Genomic DNA, 16747 nt, shown 5'->3' with positions numbered 1-16747 from the left:
CCAAGATCACACAGCAGATACATGGCAGAGTGAGGATTAGAACCCAGAGGCCCTGACTCCCAGGCTTGTGCTCTTTCCACTAGGCCATGCTGCTGGGACTCCATCTTGGGAACTACTCTTTATAGTTGGAAGACTAAGGGGGAAAGATACAAAATAAGTTTAATTCTTGTCCAAGAGGAAACACTCATGTGGAAGGGAAATCCCCCCAAAAGAAAAATAGATAAATAGATGCATCTTGGTAGTTCCAAACAGGTGAGGAGCCGCTAAGTATTTTTACTAGGAAGCAATATTTTCACCTTGATAGTCCACAAAAATCAAGTCCCTCCCTGAGTCTTGTTAACTTCTAAAAGAAGAAATATTGCAGAGTCCAAAAGTTTTCACCAACCTTTACTATGAAGAATTATTTCAATCTTGAAGACAAACTTGACTTTGCAGTTCTTGTCTTCACCAATAAACAAGCCTTCTTGAGAACAAGTGTTTGCTTGGGAATGTACAACACAAACATTTAATATATGGAACATGACATGCTGTAGACTTTGCCGTACGAGAACTTTATACTGAGAATTTTCATTGGTTATTGCCACTAATACCAAAGTGCTTATTTCCTGTGACTCACAATTTGTGCTTTCATGAATTTTTCAATGAATGAGTTTATTGAAATGAGTGATTTTCTTTTTTGTATAAACAGGAAAGTACATTGGGTGTGAACATAGCATTTTTAAACATAACATCGCTGAGCATTACCAGAAGTACCACTAGGTGTCCGTATAACACAGGAAAATGTAGAAGTTAATATGCCCACTACCTACTTACTACAGTGGTCATGGCTATACTTCCTTTTCTGCTTTGCACTAAAAACGCATTTTAAATAAAAAATTCAAAATGCAAGTAGTAGAGAGAGAGCATTATCCATGGAAATTAACTGATAAAACACAATCATATTTCAATTTTCTTTTTATTATTTAATTTAATGACTGTGTTTTGATCACAGCCCCATGATGAGATAGGTTCCAGAATGAAATCTAGATCTCAACATATCACTTTCCTAATTTGTTTTTTTTTAAGTTGTGCATTGATATGGACTTCTCGGTTCAGAAAACAAGGCACTATAACTATTTTATCAGCTACATTAATACATTGAAGAGAAATTTATCCTTTCATTAAACATACAGCATTTGAAATACAATATGGTTTTTATGCAGATCAGGTTCAAAATATCCAAGGCACACACTTTCTTTTTTCCTTTTTTTCCATATTTAAGTATCAGAGAATTGCTATTAACAAAGTGTTCCAGAATAATAGCACTGGACAATGATCTGTTGTGGTCTTGGACATAAAACAGTAAAGACTGTGAAATGTAGAAATAGGTTACAAGAACAATAAAGAAACAAAACCACCATTAAAATGTGGATAAAAATAGACGTGATCAAATCTGCTGGACTCAGAAACAAGTTTTGATGCTAGCTCGATCCCCACGTAGCATTGGCAGTTCCGTAAGCATGCTGTTACTTTGTAGCCGATAGCTATTTTAAAAATTTGTTTTGCAAATATTTATGCATCTACATGGATAGCTAGAGCTACATAAAGATGCTTTATTTCACTAATTATTAAAATGCCTGAAATAAAGCTCCAATGATAAACACATTTTCTAATAAAAGTTTGAGAGAAACCCGCTGAGCAACCATATAGTAACTGTTACTGGGTAACAGTATAGTCATCATCAAAAAAAAAAAATCTGGGAGGAATGAACAAAAATACTAGGATTAGAATTATCCCCAAAGAAATAGATAGCAAGGTTACAAAAAATATAAACAGAATGATTGCATTAAAGGTATTGGTTTTTTTTCCCAATATGAAAGAAAACACTCAACCTGAAGTGACTAGAGATCAAGTTTCACTGATGAGGCAAAAGAAAGTTCAAAACACTTGATTTTAATAAAAAAGATCCTTCCTTAAAGCAGAATGTTAAGCCCAACTTGTCTAAAGTATCAATTGACTCAGCTGGAGTCTTTATCAGAAGATGCAAATTCTGATATCAGCTTCTTCCTTGCTTCTAGGTTTTATAATGCTGCTTTCCTGCAAAATCCTTGCTTTAGAGTTTTACCAGCCAGATTCATATCAATCACTCAAAACCTGGCTTGATCTAGAAGACTCATTTGATTGCCCCCAAATAAGGGAACACTTCAACTTAAGAAAAATGATCAGTCAACATCTGGAATCCACCTTAAAGTGAAAAAAAAAGCAATTAAGGGTAAAAAAAAAAGAGCCAACCACCACCCAGCTTCAATACAAATATTCTGCTGCATGTCTAGAAAAAACTTTCATTCTGACATCCTAAATGTGACTCTGAAATTTCTTATGATAACTAGCTTTCCATCATTGCAAACATTAAGAAAATGAAATCAAGGCAAATTAGTCTAATGGAGAAGCACTTGTTTGTAGTATTTGATTAAAAGCTATATGATCTATCCAGCTGTGTAGAGGTAAAATGTTTTGCCATTTTAATAATCTTACATTTAAATTGCAAGTTTGGCAACTTCTTTTGTTTAATTCAGACAGTTTTCACTGTTTGCAATCAGAACCACAACCTTAGTGCAATATTATATTTATTTCTTTACAGTAATTTTGGTTGCCATACAAGAGTATTAAGGATCGGGGAAAGTGCAAGTTACAGGAGCTTGATTTTAATCAATTCTAAATAAGAGGAATTAAAGCACAAAAATTACAGCAACATAGAGAACGTGAACACAAGTTGTTACACAAACTATATAGCGAGAAACAGATTCATATCTTAAATTAAAAAAAAAAAAGAAAACTGAATGGGAAAATTGTCAGTATTAGTGGCTCAATCACATAGTCTTTGCCAGATCAACTGGGAAATGCTTGTTTAAGAACTCAGAGAAAAAATCACTATTTTATTAACTTAAGTACCACAAAGAATTTGTTTTGTGATATGTCAAGTCTGTAAATCAACAGTCACATCTAGTCATTTTATAATATGAGTTAACTTAAAATGTGCACTGACACCCAGGAAGAGGAGTCTAGGCAATTATACACAATTTACATCTTGTGAGATTTTGGTATTGTATACACAAATATTACAGAAACTAGGCATGTAAATGCAATTTATTTAAATTACAGTATATAACAAAATTTGATCATAAAACCTGGAATACTGTTAACATGTTTCTTATATGAGCAGTATAACACTTTGCTTCCACTGTTAAGAGTATCATCATGAAACTGGGCCTATTCGTAATATTTCCAGAGGATGAGAATAAGCAGGAGGCTATTTGAATTTCTAACTATTGCTTCCTGGAGCAAAATCATCCAACCGAGCTAGAGGCTGATTCATCTTGGCAAATGATACTGTACTGATAAAGGCCGGTCCCTGGAGGAGGTCCTATTACTTTTTTATACCATAAGAAACAATGTAAAAAATAAACTATTTCATTAGCTCTTTAAATGTTTCGATCTGTTTTCTACAGGTTATTCTGAATCTATTATGTAAGTGCCCAAAAAGATACAGAAGCACAATACAGCTCTTTGAGAAAGGGATACCGTCCAGATTTCATTGACGGTTGTGTGCCTGAATTCAATAAACATAAATCAAACAAAGTTAGGATTAAAAAGCAGCGTCCAAGTTTTCTTTTTCTTACACTTTACCTAATGCATTCCTTGGCATACAGCATAGAGGTAAAACACCAACTGTATTCAAAAAAAAAAAAGAAACCCAAAACCATGGCGTTAGCGGTTTATTGACTGAATTCCATAATATCACCAGATGGAAGACAAATGATGGTGGGATCACCGTTTTTACACTTTCTTAAATAGCATCTAGCCCCTCATCGGGGAAGATATCTTCTTGAGAATCCTCTACAGCAATATCCATTGTGTTATGGAAAAATTGAAAGTACTCTGAGGAAAATGCCTTAATAACTTGATTTTTATTACAAGTTGGATTGGAACTTTCAAATACAAATATTGACCTGCAAAGGGTAGAATAACAGAGAAGAGTCAAAAGACTTGTTTTCCACATGGGACCATGTGACTGGAGTAGGGTTTTTTTGAGCAACCGCTGCATTTGAAGAAATATTTGTCCTTCAGTGGCGGAGTCCTAGCAAAGATAGAAAATATAACACAGCTCTGCTGGTTCAGATGCATCCAAATAAGGTTGATTTAAAAAGGTCATACTTTTTATAATTATTCCACAGAAATAGTATTATTAAATCACAAAAGTTTTTTTTTTCTTTTAACTTTCTTGCACTGAAGTGGCACAAAGGCTGCCTAGTAGACCAGCCACTTATTTTCTTAAAATATTGTGCTTATAAACTATCTGTACAACTATTTAAACTTGCAGTAAAGAAATATTTAAATTGCTAAATTTTATGTACTCATACTTGGGCCATTGCAGACCTAATCAGACACTTCATTGTGAGCAGAAAGGAGGGGAAAAAAAAGCAGGAAAACAAAATTATAATTAGAGATGGGCTGAGATTTCAGAAAGCAAGAAAAAAAGCCTTCAGCTTCTTTCCACCGGTGCAAGAAAGTGCTGGAAACCTTGCTGGGTGTTCTCTGTCCAGGTGCAATTTATCCATCATCCTCCAGAAGTTAGAGGTACTAGTTTAAAGGGGAGGGGTAAAAGGGCCCCAACAACCAACTAGGGAGAGAACCTTATTAGACTGGGACCAGTGGTTGATTGGTTTTCTAACCCATAACCCAAAATGCCATCAAGTCTTTGGAGTGCCATTTCCACTTCCCTTTCTTTGAGTCTCTGCCCTCAAGACCCTAGCCTTTGCTTTTTTTCAGCCCCGTGTTTTACCACTGCCTACGTTTTACCACTGCCTACCCTCTGAACCTCAACCTTCAACACTGGTTGTTTGAGGAGCTGCTAGTTAAAACTTCTTTTTAAATAGAGGAGGCACAACACCTTTCCTCATCTGGTGCTTTTACAGATCTCCTAGTCCAACTGGACCCTACTCCTCTCCAGATGAAGTGGCCACACCACAAGCTCTCCTGTTAACCTCCATTCTGATCTTAGCTTTCAGTGGCTATGTGAATGCTCAGTTGGATCTTCAAGTCAAAAAGATGCTCAAGGATTAAAAAAGCGAGTGAATCAGCTCCTCACAGTCCCATTTTCATCCACGTGTCTGGTACTCCCCACCCCTGACTCAGTGTTGACATGTCAGGGCAGTATCTCAGGTCAGACCAGGCCTTGATTGGGATTTCCCACCATCTTTCGACTGTGTCTATGTGCTCTATCCACTCCGCCGGTGCCACCTGTTTGGCCACCTTGAAAATGTGCGAACGCGATTTACAGAAATAAAGACAGGTCAGCGAAACAACACAATCTCAGATGAGGTCTCCACCCTACCTGCAGGAAGCTGCTGCTAAACCACCATGGCTGCAACACAATGTGTGGAAACGACCTGGAGGATTTGGAAAAAAAAAAAGCTTCTCTACCATAAAGTCCCAAGATATGCATCTGTGAAATCAACATGTTTTAGGTTGAGTGGCTTACAACCCCTTGAAGACAAAGAGGCAAGTGAGCATCCACTGAGGTGTAAGGAGCCTCAGAAGAGGAAAAGAACAAGGGACCTGTGTTGGAGCAGGGGTGGTGAGAGCTGATCAGGACCAAAGGAGGAGTCCCTGGGGGGAGGTATAGAGAGCGCCGTATTCTCTGTTGGAACGTGCCATGCCCCTGTGCCAAACCACTGGGGAAGCTTCTGGACCCAACAGAAGCGTGATAAGCTCCCCATGTTGGTAACGAGGTGCATACTTTTGTAAAAAAAAAACAAAAACCAAAAACCTAACCAACGTCTCTCCCAATCTCCCCCAGAAGCTCTCTTCCCATCTGCGCACTTCTGCCTAGAGCCACTAAGGAAACCCTTGGCCCTTCTTTGGGTGCCAGGAAGTGAAGTAACCCAGGGGATAATGGTGGTAGCTCACAAATCAGCAAGGCCATGGGAATAGTTCGGTACAAGCCCATCTCTACTTCTAACCGGAAGAAGATCCATTCTTATCTGTCCAGCAGCTGCTTCAAAGCTCTTTCTATGTTCATTCTATGCCCCACTCTAGTCACTCCCAGGTCTATTAGGTCTTCCTTTTGAAGGTTCGGTAAATGAGTGCCATCGATTTCATTGTCCATGAAGGTCTCTTTATGCTCGCCTAAGTTTAGACTTTCCAGCCAATCTGCCACATCTGGCTTAGTCCACAGGTGGACGGGCTTAGTTGTAAAAGGCTTATTTGAGATTGGCTGTTGCAATATCGAGGGAGAGGGAGACCTGCTGCGGCCTGCGGCATTCAAGCCAAAGAGGTCCCCGGAAGGTGGCTGGCTCGGAAGGCTAAAGACCTCCGAGATGGCGGGAGAAGGAGAAGCCGCAGTGGCGCTCAGAGGGGAGGGTGTGAGCTCTTTGCTTAGCTCGGTCGGCGAGACCACGGGGCTCGGGGCACGTCTCATTCCTGAGGTCCGGCTGTCATAATCCGGGGGCCTGCTCTGAAGGGTGATGGGCTGGCTGGTTCCGGGCCGGACAGTGAACGTGACCGTTGTACTTCGGGTCCCTGAGACCGTGCTCATGACTTCTGTGCTCCTGCAATGGCGATAAGGGAAAAAGCCACAAGAAACACATCAGAAACACCACACGTTGCAACGCAGAAGGGGAGGGAAAGGAGAGTTTCTATCACTGAGCACACCGGCAAAGGGAGACTCTCACCTGGCCGGGACTGGATGAAAGATCTTCAAGACCCAAGGAAGAAAACAAACCTAACCAACCCAATAAACCTGCTGTTTAAGTTCCCCAGAAAGGGCAGAATTGCAGCACATTGATCTTGACACAAAGAGAGGTTAAACAACTTTAACATCAACTGGAGGGGAAGAAAAAGCACTTCTTGGAGGTGGGAAATCCTGGTTAAGCGGCTGCAAAACCGTGAGGCTATTAACAGGAGGCAGAAGGTGGTGGTTTCTTTTTCTTCCAGTATAATAATAAATGACCTAAAGTGGCTACAAAACTGCATGAAGGGCACAGTTCTGTTGACCTAGAATGCAAATGTAGGTGCTCCTGAAAGACCTTTTGACTTGCTGTACTACACAGAGCCTTTTTCCAACCCCATTCTTCCAAACATGTTTTTCTTCCATCTCAGTATATAGGTCTGCTGGCTATGGGAGCCAGGCATTGGTGGGACTAGGATTTGGGTCATTCATACTCTTGCATAGGAAGTCAGGGTGGCAGATGTTACGTTCTTTTTGTGGATTCAGTGAAATGGAAGGTCTGTCCCTCCCCAACAGACAGCTGTAAGTCACATTTGAACCCACTCTCGAATCAGAACAGCTCCCCAAGAGGTAAAGGTGGAATAAAGCTAAGTTCTTACAGGCCCTAAAAAGTGGTAATCAGCTCACTAAAATGGACATCTCTATTACCTGGATTTTCCTTTGAAACTGGGATTTGTTTTAGTGCTTTTGTCTGAAAATTAGCACAGCTTCCTTGCCTCACTAGGTTAACATTGCTACCAATTTAGTTCAAATACACCACCCCCACTAAAGTAGATAGAGAAGAAGCTTTGTGTGTGGGCACCTTGAAAGTGAGAGAGAGGTGCCAGGTAGTCAAACCTCTGGCCAAGTTCAGGGATGCCTAACAGGGAGATTAAAATAAACAACATGGGGCGGGGGGGGGAGAATAAAATGCGCTTAAAGAAAAATTGCTTAGAAAATTACAAAGGTGAATCAGCTGCACTGATGTCAATTTAGGCTGGAGCATGCTAAGCCTATGAAGGGTTTTTGCTAGGAAGACACTGACCAAACTGTTTCTCTATTATGACAGAGGGCCAAACAAGAGGGAGTTTGATCAGTCAATGGTGCTTATTGAGTGCTTTCTCTGTGCAGAGCACTGTAATCAGTGCTGGGAACCGAGAAAGAGCTTTGAAGTAGCTACTGTCCAGATGCAGTGGGAAGCAGCATGGAAAATCCATATGCCTACTTACCTGCTGGTAAAGTAAAAGTCATGGGAAAATACATTATAAATTATTTATATTAATGTCTTTCTCCCCCTCTAGACTGTAAGCTCACTTTGGGCAGTGGTCTACCAACTCTGTTGTACTGTGCTCTCCCAAGCCCTGAGTACTCTCTCAGGATTGAACCTGGAAAGTTTCCAGTATTCTACCAGACTTGACTATGGGAGGAATAGTCAAGCAGAGGCATATCCATTTCATTCCTAGCTTGGGCAGTGGTTAACGAGAGGAAGGCAATATGCTACAAGTCAAAACTCACCTGTGCTGGGCAGCAGCGACATGTGAGAGAATCGAGGGTGGAGACTCAAGTTTACTGTGTGGAAGAAGGCAATGTTAAATCACTTCCGTATTTTTAGCAAGGAAACTCTGTGGATACACTACCAGAACGACTGCAGATGGAGGTGGGGCTTTCTGGGAGAGATGGGTCCATGGAGTTGCTATGGGTCAGCGAAGACTCGATAGCATAAGACAAGCCCTGAGTATAGTGCAGAGCACACAATAAGTCCTAAATAAATATCAGTGATCGATGGAGAGGAGGCTGACATCATCAGATGAGTATTATCTGTCAGTCATATGGGCTTCCAAGCCAAACATGACACACCATTGACTTGCTTTCTTGCCATACTTAAACTTACTTTCATGTTAAATATAGGTAATTCTGATATGTTACAAAACATGCTAATTACCATGCCCCCTTTTTTGTTTGACCTGCCAACAGATACATAAGTGGCTCAGATTTTTAAAAAAAATTCAATGTGTGAGACAGTAATAAACACGGAAAAGAGAATCCAATACTAAGAGTACGGGACAAAAGCTGCAAATTTCCTCCTAGTCAGAAACCAAGTTTAATCTTAAAGTCTCTTTTTTACTGGAAACATTTTTGGTCTGCATAAAATAATATAAGAAATGATATACTTGGATGAGTGGGTCTTCGAGTCTAAAAATCAACCTCTGATAGTGGTACCAAGGGACAGTTGGGGGAGACTGTGATGTTTGACTTCCTCGACCTTTCTCTTTCTGCATAAGGAACATTTCATGAAATTTATCCACATTTTTCTTGAGTCTATTGACTCTGTCCTCCACACCTCTTGTAACTAATTCTAAGTGCTTTTTGCATTCTGCGTGAATAAGTATCTCTTTCTATTTGTACTGAATATACTATCTTCAAGCTATAATATGTGCTTCCCAGGGAAATCAAGAACAGCACTAAGGTCTCTCTTTCCTTAAAGATTACTGTCCAGTTTCCAAGAGACAAGGTAAAAGGGGGCACACACCTTTGACACTGTGGACTACTCTGTTCTGCAGGAAACACTGTCTAACTTTGGTTTCATCAACACAGTTCTTCTTGGTTCTGCTCCTACAAATCCAGATGTTCTTTTTCAGTATCTTTTCACTAGTAGTTCTGCTTCAGGTCAGGATCCTCTTTTTTTTTTTTTTTGGTTTAAATCACTTTCCAGTCCTTTTGGGAGCTCATTCACTTCTGTGCCTTGAGCCATCAGTTCTAGGCAGGTGAATTATTATTCTAGCTCTCACCTCCACTACAATCTCTTGTTTTTTTCCTGACTCCAGAACATTCTCTATATGGATGACCCACCAACACCTTAAGTTCAGTGTATCTAAAACGGAACTCCTCTTCCCTTTCCCCCATACCATTTTTTTTATGGTATTTGTTAAGCACTCCTCTGTATCAGCCACTGTACAAGCCCTGGGGTAGATACAGGGAACTACTGTGGCCTAGTGGAAAGAGCACAGGCCTGGGAGTCAGAGGCCCAGGTTCAAATCCCAGCTCCAGCACTGTTTCCTGTGTGGCCTTAGGCAAGTCACTTACCTTCTCTGTGCCTCAGTTACCTCATTTGTAAAATGGGCTTTAAAATTGTGAGTCCATTTGGGACAAGGATTTGTGTCCAACCTGATTAGCTTGTATCTACTCTAGAATTTAGTACAGTGCCTGCCTGGCCCACAGTTAGCACTTTACAAATACCATAAAAACAAAAAAAAACCAAAACCAAAAACCAAGATTATCAGATAATAATAATAATAATTTTGGTATTTGTTAAGCGCTTGCTTTGTGCAGAGCACTGTTCTAAGCACTGGGGTAGATACAGGGTAACCGGGTTTTCCCACGTGAGGCTCACAGTTAATCCCCATTTTACAGATGAGGTAACTGAGGCACAGAGAAGTTAAGTGACTTGCTCACAGTCACACAGCTGACAAGTGGCAGAGCTGGGATTCGAACCCATGACCTCTGACTCCCAAGCCCAGGCTCTTTCCACTGAGCCACACAGCCCTGTCCCACATGGGACCCACAGTTTTAATCCCCATTTTAAGATGAGGGAATTGAGGCAAAGGGAAGTTGAATGACTTGCCCAAGGTCACACAGAAGACAAGTGGAAGAGCCAGGAGTAGAACCTGGGTCCTCTGATTTCCAGGACTGTGCTTTTCCCACTAGATCATGCTGCTTCCTTTTCCATCACATGTAGCCTTTAGCCATTGACATTATTCTTTACTTCATGCTCCTCTGGTGTTTCATCCACAATATTTCCAGGCTCTACCCTTTCTCTCCATCTTTTTGGCCATCATGCAGATCCAGGTACTTGTCATATTCCCACTTTACTTTATCAGCTTCATCCCTGGTCTCCCTGCTCCCAGTTCCCTTTCCATCTCAACCTCCAATTATCTTTCTGAAACATCATGCTGCACACTTCTGATGGTTGTCCATTTCGCTCCTCATCATTATATGCTTTAAGGCATTCAGTCAGATTTCTTTCTCTTCAAACTTCTAAAGTCACATCACCCCCCGAAAGCTTTCTGCTGGTAAAATTTTCATCCCTGTACCTATTTCAGCACTTTTGTACCAACTATGCAGTGGAGATCCATCTGTTTATATCAAAATATATTCCTTACCTAGTTAAACCTTAACTCATATAAGTATACTCCTTTCCATAAATTATTTCCTTATCTGCCTCCCCAATTTTGTGTAGGCTCCTTGAAGGCAAGGATTGAATCTTTTCACTCTACTATATTCTCCTAAATTAGATTTCGGATTCTTGTTGGAACATTGTTCTTTAGACAGGCCAAAGGCTGTATTAATTTAGGTTCAAGGAACCAGTGCCTATAGTTGAAATGCACTTACTGCGAGACTGTTGTTCAAGGGGCACTTTTTTCATTGATTTTACCTCAAAGCAACCCTAAAAAATCAAACATTATGATACCCACTTTAGCTGGGTTTTATGGCCCAAATGTGGGAAGTGAACATTAGAGAGGATTTCCTCTAAAAGAGGAAATCACACCTTGATTCAGGGTGACTGTAAAGCTATGTTTCATGGGATGGGAAAATGTATATCTCAGGAAAAAGGATTGCCATAGGTAATAATAATAATGTTGGTATTTGTTAAGTGCTTACTATGTGCCAAGCACTTCTCTAAGTGCCGGGGTAGATACAAGGTAATCAGGTTGTCCCACATAGGGCTCACAGTCTTCATGCCCATTTTACAGATGAGGTAACTGAGGCACAGAGAAGTTAAGTGACTTGCTCAAGGTCACACAGCTGACAAGTGGCAGAGCCAGGAGTAGAACCCATGACTTCTGACTCCCAAGCCCAGGCTCCTTCCACTGAGCCATGCTGCTTCTCTTAAGAGCCAAAATCCCAGGAAAACTTCCTGAAACCCCATTTCATTTACATAGGCAGTCATGGCTGGCTGAAAGGAAAAGCAAATCTACAAAAAGGAATCTGTCTTAGGTGTCAAAAATATCCTGGATTATCATGAGAGCCAAGTGGAGCAAAAGGATATAGTTTGCCAGAAGTGAGAGGCAAAGCTTGAATAAAATGAAGCAGAAGAGTCAAATGATAGGCTATGGGCAACCAATTTAAATCTATTTTGGGGACCTTGTCCTGATGGACCAGAGAAAGAACAAGGAAGTCTGCCTCTGCTGCACGTGCATAATGCACTAGGGAAAGACGAAAAGAGGGAATTCTATACTCTGGAAAATGTAGCAACACTCATGATCAACAATGGTATTTATTGAGTGCTTACTATGTGCAGAGCACTGTACTAAGTGTTTGGGAGATTGCCATACAACAGAGTTGGCAGACACATTCCCTGCCCACAACAGGCTGTCTAGAGGGGGAAACAGACATTACTATAAATAATTTATCATCTGTAAATTAAAGATATATATAAGTGCTAGGGGGCTGAGGGTGAGGCAAATATCAAATGCCCAAAGGTCACAGATACAAGTGCAGAGATGAAGGGAGAGAGAACTGGGGAAAAGAGGTCTTAATCTGAGAAGGTCTCTTAGAAGAGATTTGATCTCAATAATGTTTTGAAGGTAGCGAGAGTGGTGGTTTGGCATATAGGGATGGGGAGGGAGTTGCTTAGGAACTGTTTAGGGACCTCAAAGGCCAGACCTCAGTGGTTTGAAACAATAAATGCAAAATATTTACTTGGTGTATAACTAATATTAGAGCTGGTAATATTATAGCCAGGGTGTTTTTGTTTAAGCAGGAAAAAGAACCAGCTTACACAAGGGACAGGTGACTACAGAGTAGAAAGGGGGAGGGATGACTAGTTAAATTCTCTCTAATAATAATAATAATAATGTGAGTATTTGTTAAGCGCTTACTATGTGCCGAGCACTGTTCTAAGCGATGGGGTAGACATAGGGGAATCAGGTTGTCCCACGTGGGGTTCACAGTCTTAATCCCCATTTTACAGATGAGGGAACTGAGGCACAGAGAAGTTAAGTGACTTGCCCACAGTCACACAGCCAAGTGGCAGAGCTGGGATTCGAACTCATGAGCCCTGACTCCTGACTCTCTGCAACCAGCCCTAATAATAATAATGATAATAAAACAATAGTATTTATTGAGCACTTACTATGTGCAGAGGACTGTACTAAGTGCTCGGGAGACTACAATATGCTAGAGTTGGTAGACCCAATCCAGGCCCACAAGGAACTTACAGTCTAGGAGATGGACAGTAGGAAAAATGGTAAGGTATAAGGATATCTACTTAAGTGCCATGGGTTTGAGGATGGGGTGAATAGCAAATGTTTAAAGGGCACATGCCCAAGTGCACAGGTGATGCAGAAGGGACAGTGAGTAGGAAAAATGAGCGCTTAGGGAAGCCTTCTTAGGGTGTGACCTTAGGATTGCTTTGAAGATGGGGAGAGTTTGTTGGATCTGAAGAGGAAGGGTGTTCCAGGCCGGAGAGAGAACGTGGGCAAGGGATTGGCGGTGAGATATTGAGATCCAAATATAGTGATTAGGCTGGCATTAGAGGAGCACAGTGGCTCCTGTGGGCTGGTTGTAATATGTGATAAGTGAAGTAAGGTAGGACAGGGAGAGCTGATTGAGGGAGTATCTTAAATGGTATGGAATTTCCATTTGATGCAGAGATGGATGAACAGCCATTGGAGGTTTTTAAGTAATGGGGAGACATGGACTTTTTGAGAAAAGTAAACTGGGCAGCAGAGTGAAGTATGGACTGGAGTGGGTATGGTATTTGTTCAGTGCTTACTATGAGCCAAGCACTAAACAAAGCACTGGGATAGATACTACCCACCTCAAGCAGCTGGCTGAAATTGGTGGCTGGCTGCTTTTGCTGGTGAAAATTCAATATAGAGGGTGAACCTTAGGGACATCAGTGAGGAAGACCTCTGGAACTGCTCCTGTCTCTGGAAGGGAAAAATCCCAGGGAGCTTTTTGAAAACTGTGCCATGTGACTCAAAGCACATTTTCCAGTGGACAGTTGTACTGAATGATTCATCTGGGAAAAGGCAGAAGGGACCCCAGCATGCCGCACTAGTATCATCTAAGTTTTACAGAAAAGGAAAATAAGGCCTGTGAGGATTGTGACAAATCCATGAGGTCACAGAAAAAGTTCCATCTGGCCTTATTAACTAGACTTCATTCCTCCTGGAGAAGCTTCATCCATGATAAATCTGTGAAGCAGGCCAAATCTCTGGCTTCCAGGGGATTGCTAGCCTTTGAAGTGGCTCTGTCTCCCAACACCATATGTCCTCTAAAATTGCCATTCATTGGGACATTAGCTTGAGATCAAACAACCCGTACTACTCTTGTGGACCTGGGAAGCAAAGCTGAAATTAGTAGGAAGTCTTATCCGGTAGAGTTGGAAGGAAATTTTGAGCAACAAGCACTAGAAAATAAGGCGTGGGGTAAATGTATATACACAGGGGTTATGAGCAATTGGTTTTGCCTGCATTAATTGTTAAAATGAAGTGTCAGAGAGTGTTCAGAAACAATTATGCTATGTGCAAACTCTATTTAAGGAAGGTTAAAAGAATACCAAATTGCAATGAGAGTGACAGGCAGAAGCACACATCACAGATCTATGCTTTTTAGACTTCACTTACTTCTTTTCAGCATGACCCTCTTCTGTTAACGGCAATCATGATAGCAAATAAAAATGACAAAATGGAATTGCTGAAACAACATGGCAAAATTAATTACAAAGCAAAAAGCAAGTATGAGATTGGGTGGCATGGGGAGATGAAAGGAAATCAGTGGGCTCAGTCAGTGAGATTCATCCACGGTTACTTCATTTATAGTTCAGCACAGTTGGCAGAATTAATCAGTTAAAGGAAAGGGTAATCAGTACATCGGCTTAATATTTCTAGTATGATATTACTGTAACTACTTTTTCTGGTAGAGGTAAGTTGGTCCACTTGAAAGAAAAACATGTCAACAGGAAAGAGCAAAGATTCACATCAATGAACTATAGTTGCATTTTTAAAGTACCACATTACAGTGAAACAACACTTTGATTCTAATACCTCTTATAAAGAGCAAATTAGTCTATCAAATGGGGTAGAATCATCCCACAATAAGAGGGTGCTCCTTAAAACATGAGATTTTAGATCTTAAATTTGTAATAATTTGGTATTGTCAGATATAGCCATGATGCAGAATTGGTCAAGCAGTTTACAAAGCTCTATCATTTTTATTTTCAGTCCAGGCAGTCTTAACCTGCTATTTTTTTTCCACAGCAGGTTATTCTGTGTTGATCATACTGATATTATTCACTAGATCCTCCAGGTTGCACTGAACATTTTGTTGCTAAGCAACAACTTGGTTTGCAGGCAGATACAACATAATCTGTTAGCCTGATAAAAATCTCTGCATGATTATTTTTTTTATCCATTTCTTTTATCGTAGATATACGAAAGCAAAAATCCTCAATAGAATTTACTGCAAGGGTAGGGTTCATGGTATTTACATCCGTGACACTGTAATTTCATTAGCTTTAGAGCAAAAATTACTTTTTCAAAAATGTGGTAAGCATTCAAGTGGCTGTCTTATTGAGTTTACAAGGTTGGTTTATCCTTCTGCAACACTTAAATGAGGGTCTGAGCCCAGAAGGGTGATCCTCAGTGGTGTTAATTTGATTACAGAAGCAGATGGTGTTTCTGAACATTCCTTAAAGTGTGTACTTTAGTCAATTAGTGCCATGGTCTTTATATGCTAGTGACTTCTAGGATCTCAATAATACCCTACATTGTATAGCACTTACCTATTATCTCATTTTAAACCTCACCAATATCCCTGAAATAGGTACAAACGGGGAAAATGAGGCAAGAGGAGACTAAGTGATTTCTCCAACAGCATTGAGGAGCCTGAATTAGAGCTCAAGCCTTGTGATTCCATGTTCAGAACTTTTTTCACTCGATAGATCATGCACAGGAAATCAGAACATTAGCAATTTTCCAAGGATAAGAAATGAACCAAAGGACCAAATCTAAATTCGGGGCTCTAATTAATCATGCATGAACAGTACACATTAATAGACAATATTGTTCAAAAGTGACTAATATTAATGCAATTCTCTTTAAATTATTCTACAATAAAAATTCCAATTGGCATCATGGTATGGCAAAATAACCAATGTTGGGCTGTAATCACCAGTTATGAGAGGAAAGTAGATTCAGACTTCATGAATTTGGGATCAGTTATAGTGCTTTGATTTATTTAATCATAAGAAATGATTTTGGTATTATGAAACCTGAAGAAGATCTTCAAAAGAGAAATCTAGATGCACTCTAGACAAAGGTCAAAAGTGGCCAAAGACTAACAAGTTCTTTTGGTCTTGGGGAGCAGGGCTCTGGTTTTTACCAGCACATTTGCATTCACACAGTCAGTTGTGGGTTACACTTGGAAATAAGGCAGACATGCTTGATCACCTCATCAATAAGTCTCTAAAGAAAAAGGGTTGAGAGAGAAGAAGAGAGCAGAAAGAAGAGTGCGAAGATGAGAACACTGTAAAATAGGGATTGAGACTCTGAGCCCCATGTGGCATAGGGACTATGTCCAATCCAATTTGTTTGTATCCACCCCAAAGCTTATGCACAGTGCCTGGCAGATAATAAGTACTTAATAAATACCACAATTATTATTATTATTATTGTAAATACCTCACCCAGGTCACATGACAGTATCCATGGTATCAGCAGGCTGGCTGTCCTCCCTTTTATCCTCATAGTTAAAGGTGATGATGGTGATGATGGTATTTATTAAGCACTTAGTATGTGCCAAGCACTCTTCTAAGCAGTGGGATAGATACAAGGTTATCAGGTGGGGCTCACAGTCTTAATCCCCATTTTACAGATGAGGTTACTGAGACACAGGGAAGTTAAGTGACTTGCCCCAAGTCACATAGCTGACAAGAGGCAGAGCTGGGATAAAAAATACATCTTAATCTTCCTTCTAACAACTCATCACAAATTT

At 40.4% G+C, this 16747-nt stretch overlaps 1 protein-coding gene across 4 annotated transcripts in view; it reads right to left on the bottom strand.

Moving 5' to 3' along the window:
* Positions 1-630: 630 nt before the first annotated feature.
* The window catches only part of SHANK2 (SH3 and multiple ankyrin repeat domains 2), a 717042-nt gene continuing 700925 nt past the window's right edge, over positions 631-16747 (bottom strand). For all 4 annotated transcript variants that reach the window (XM_039911444.1, XM_039911445.1, XM_039911446.1 and 1 more), the window contains one exon: positions 631-6590. In XM_039911444.1, the coding sequence (XP_039767378.1) occupies positions 6020-6590 (571 nt within the window). In that variant the 3' untranslated portion in view covers positions 631-6019. The remainder of the gene's footprint in view (positions 6591-16747) is intronic.

This window comes from Ornithorhynchus anatinus, chromosome 3, assembly GCF_004115215.2.
Source record: "Ornithorhynchus anatinus isolate Pmale09 chromosome 3, mOrnAna1.pri.v4, whole genome shotgun sequence".
Taxonomy (NCBI): domain Eukaryota; kingdom Metazoa; phylum Chordata; class Mammalia; order Monotremata; family Ornithorhynchidae; genus Ornithorhynchus; species Ornithorhynchus anatinus.
This window is presented reverse-complemented; position numbering and strand designations above follow the sequence as displayed.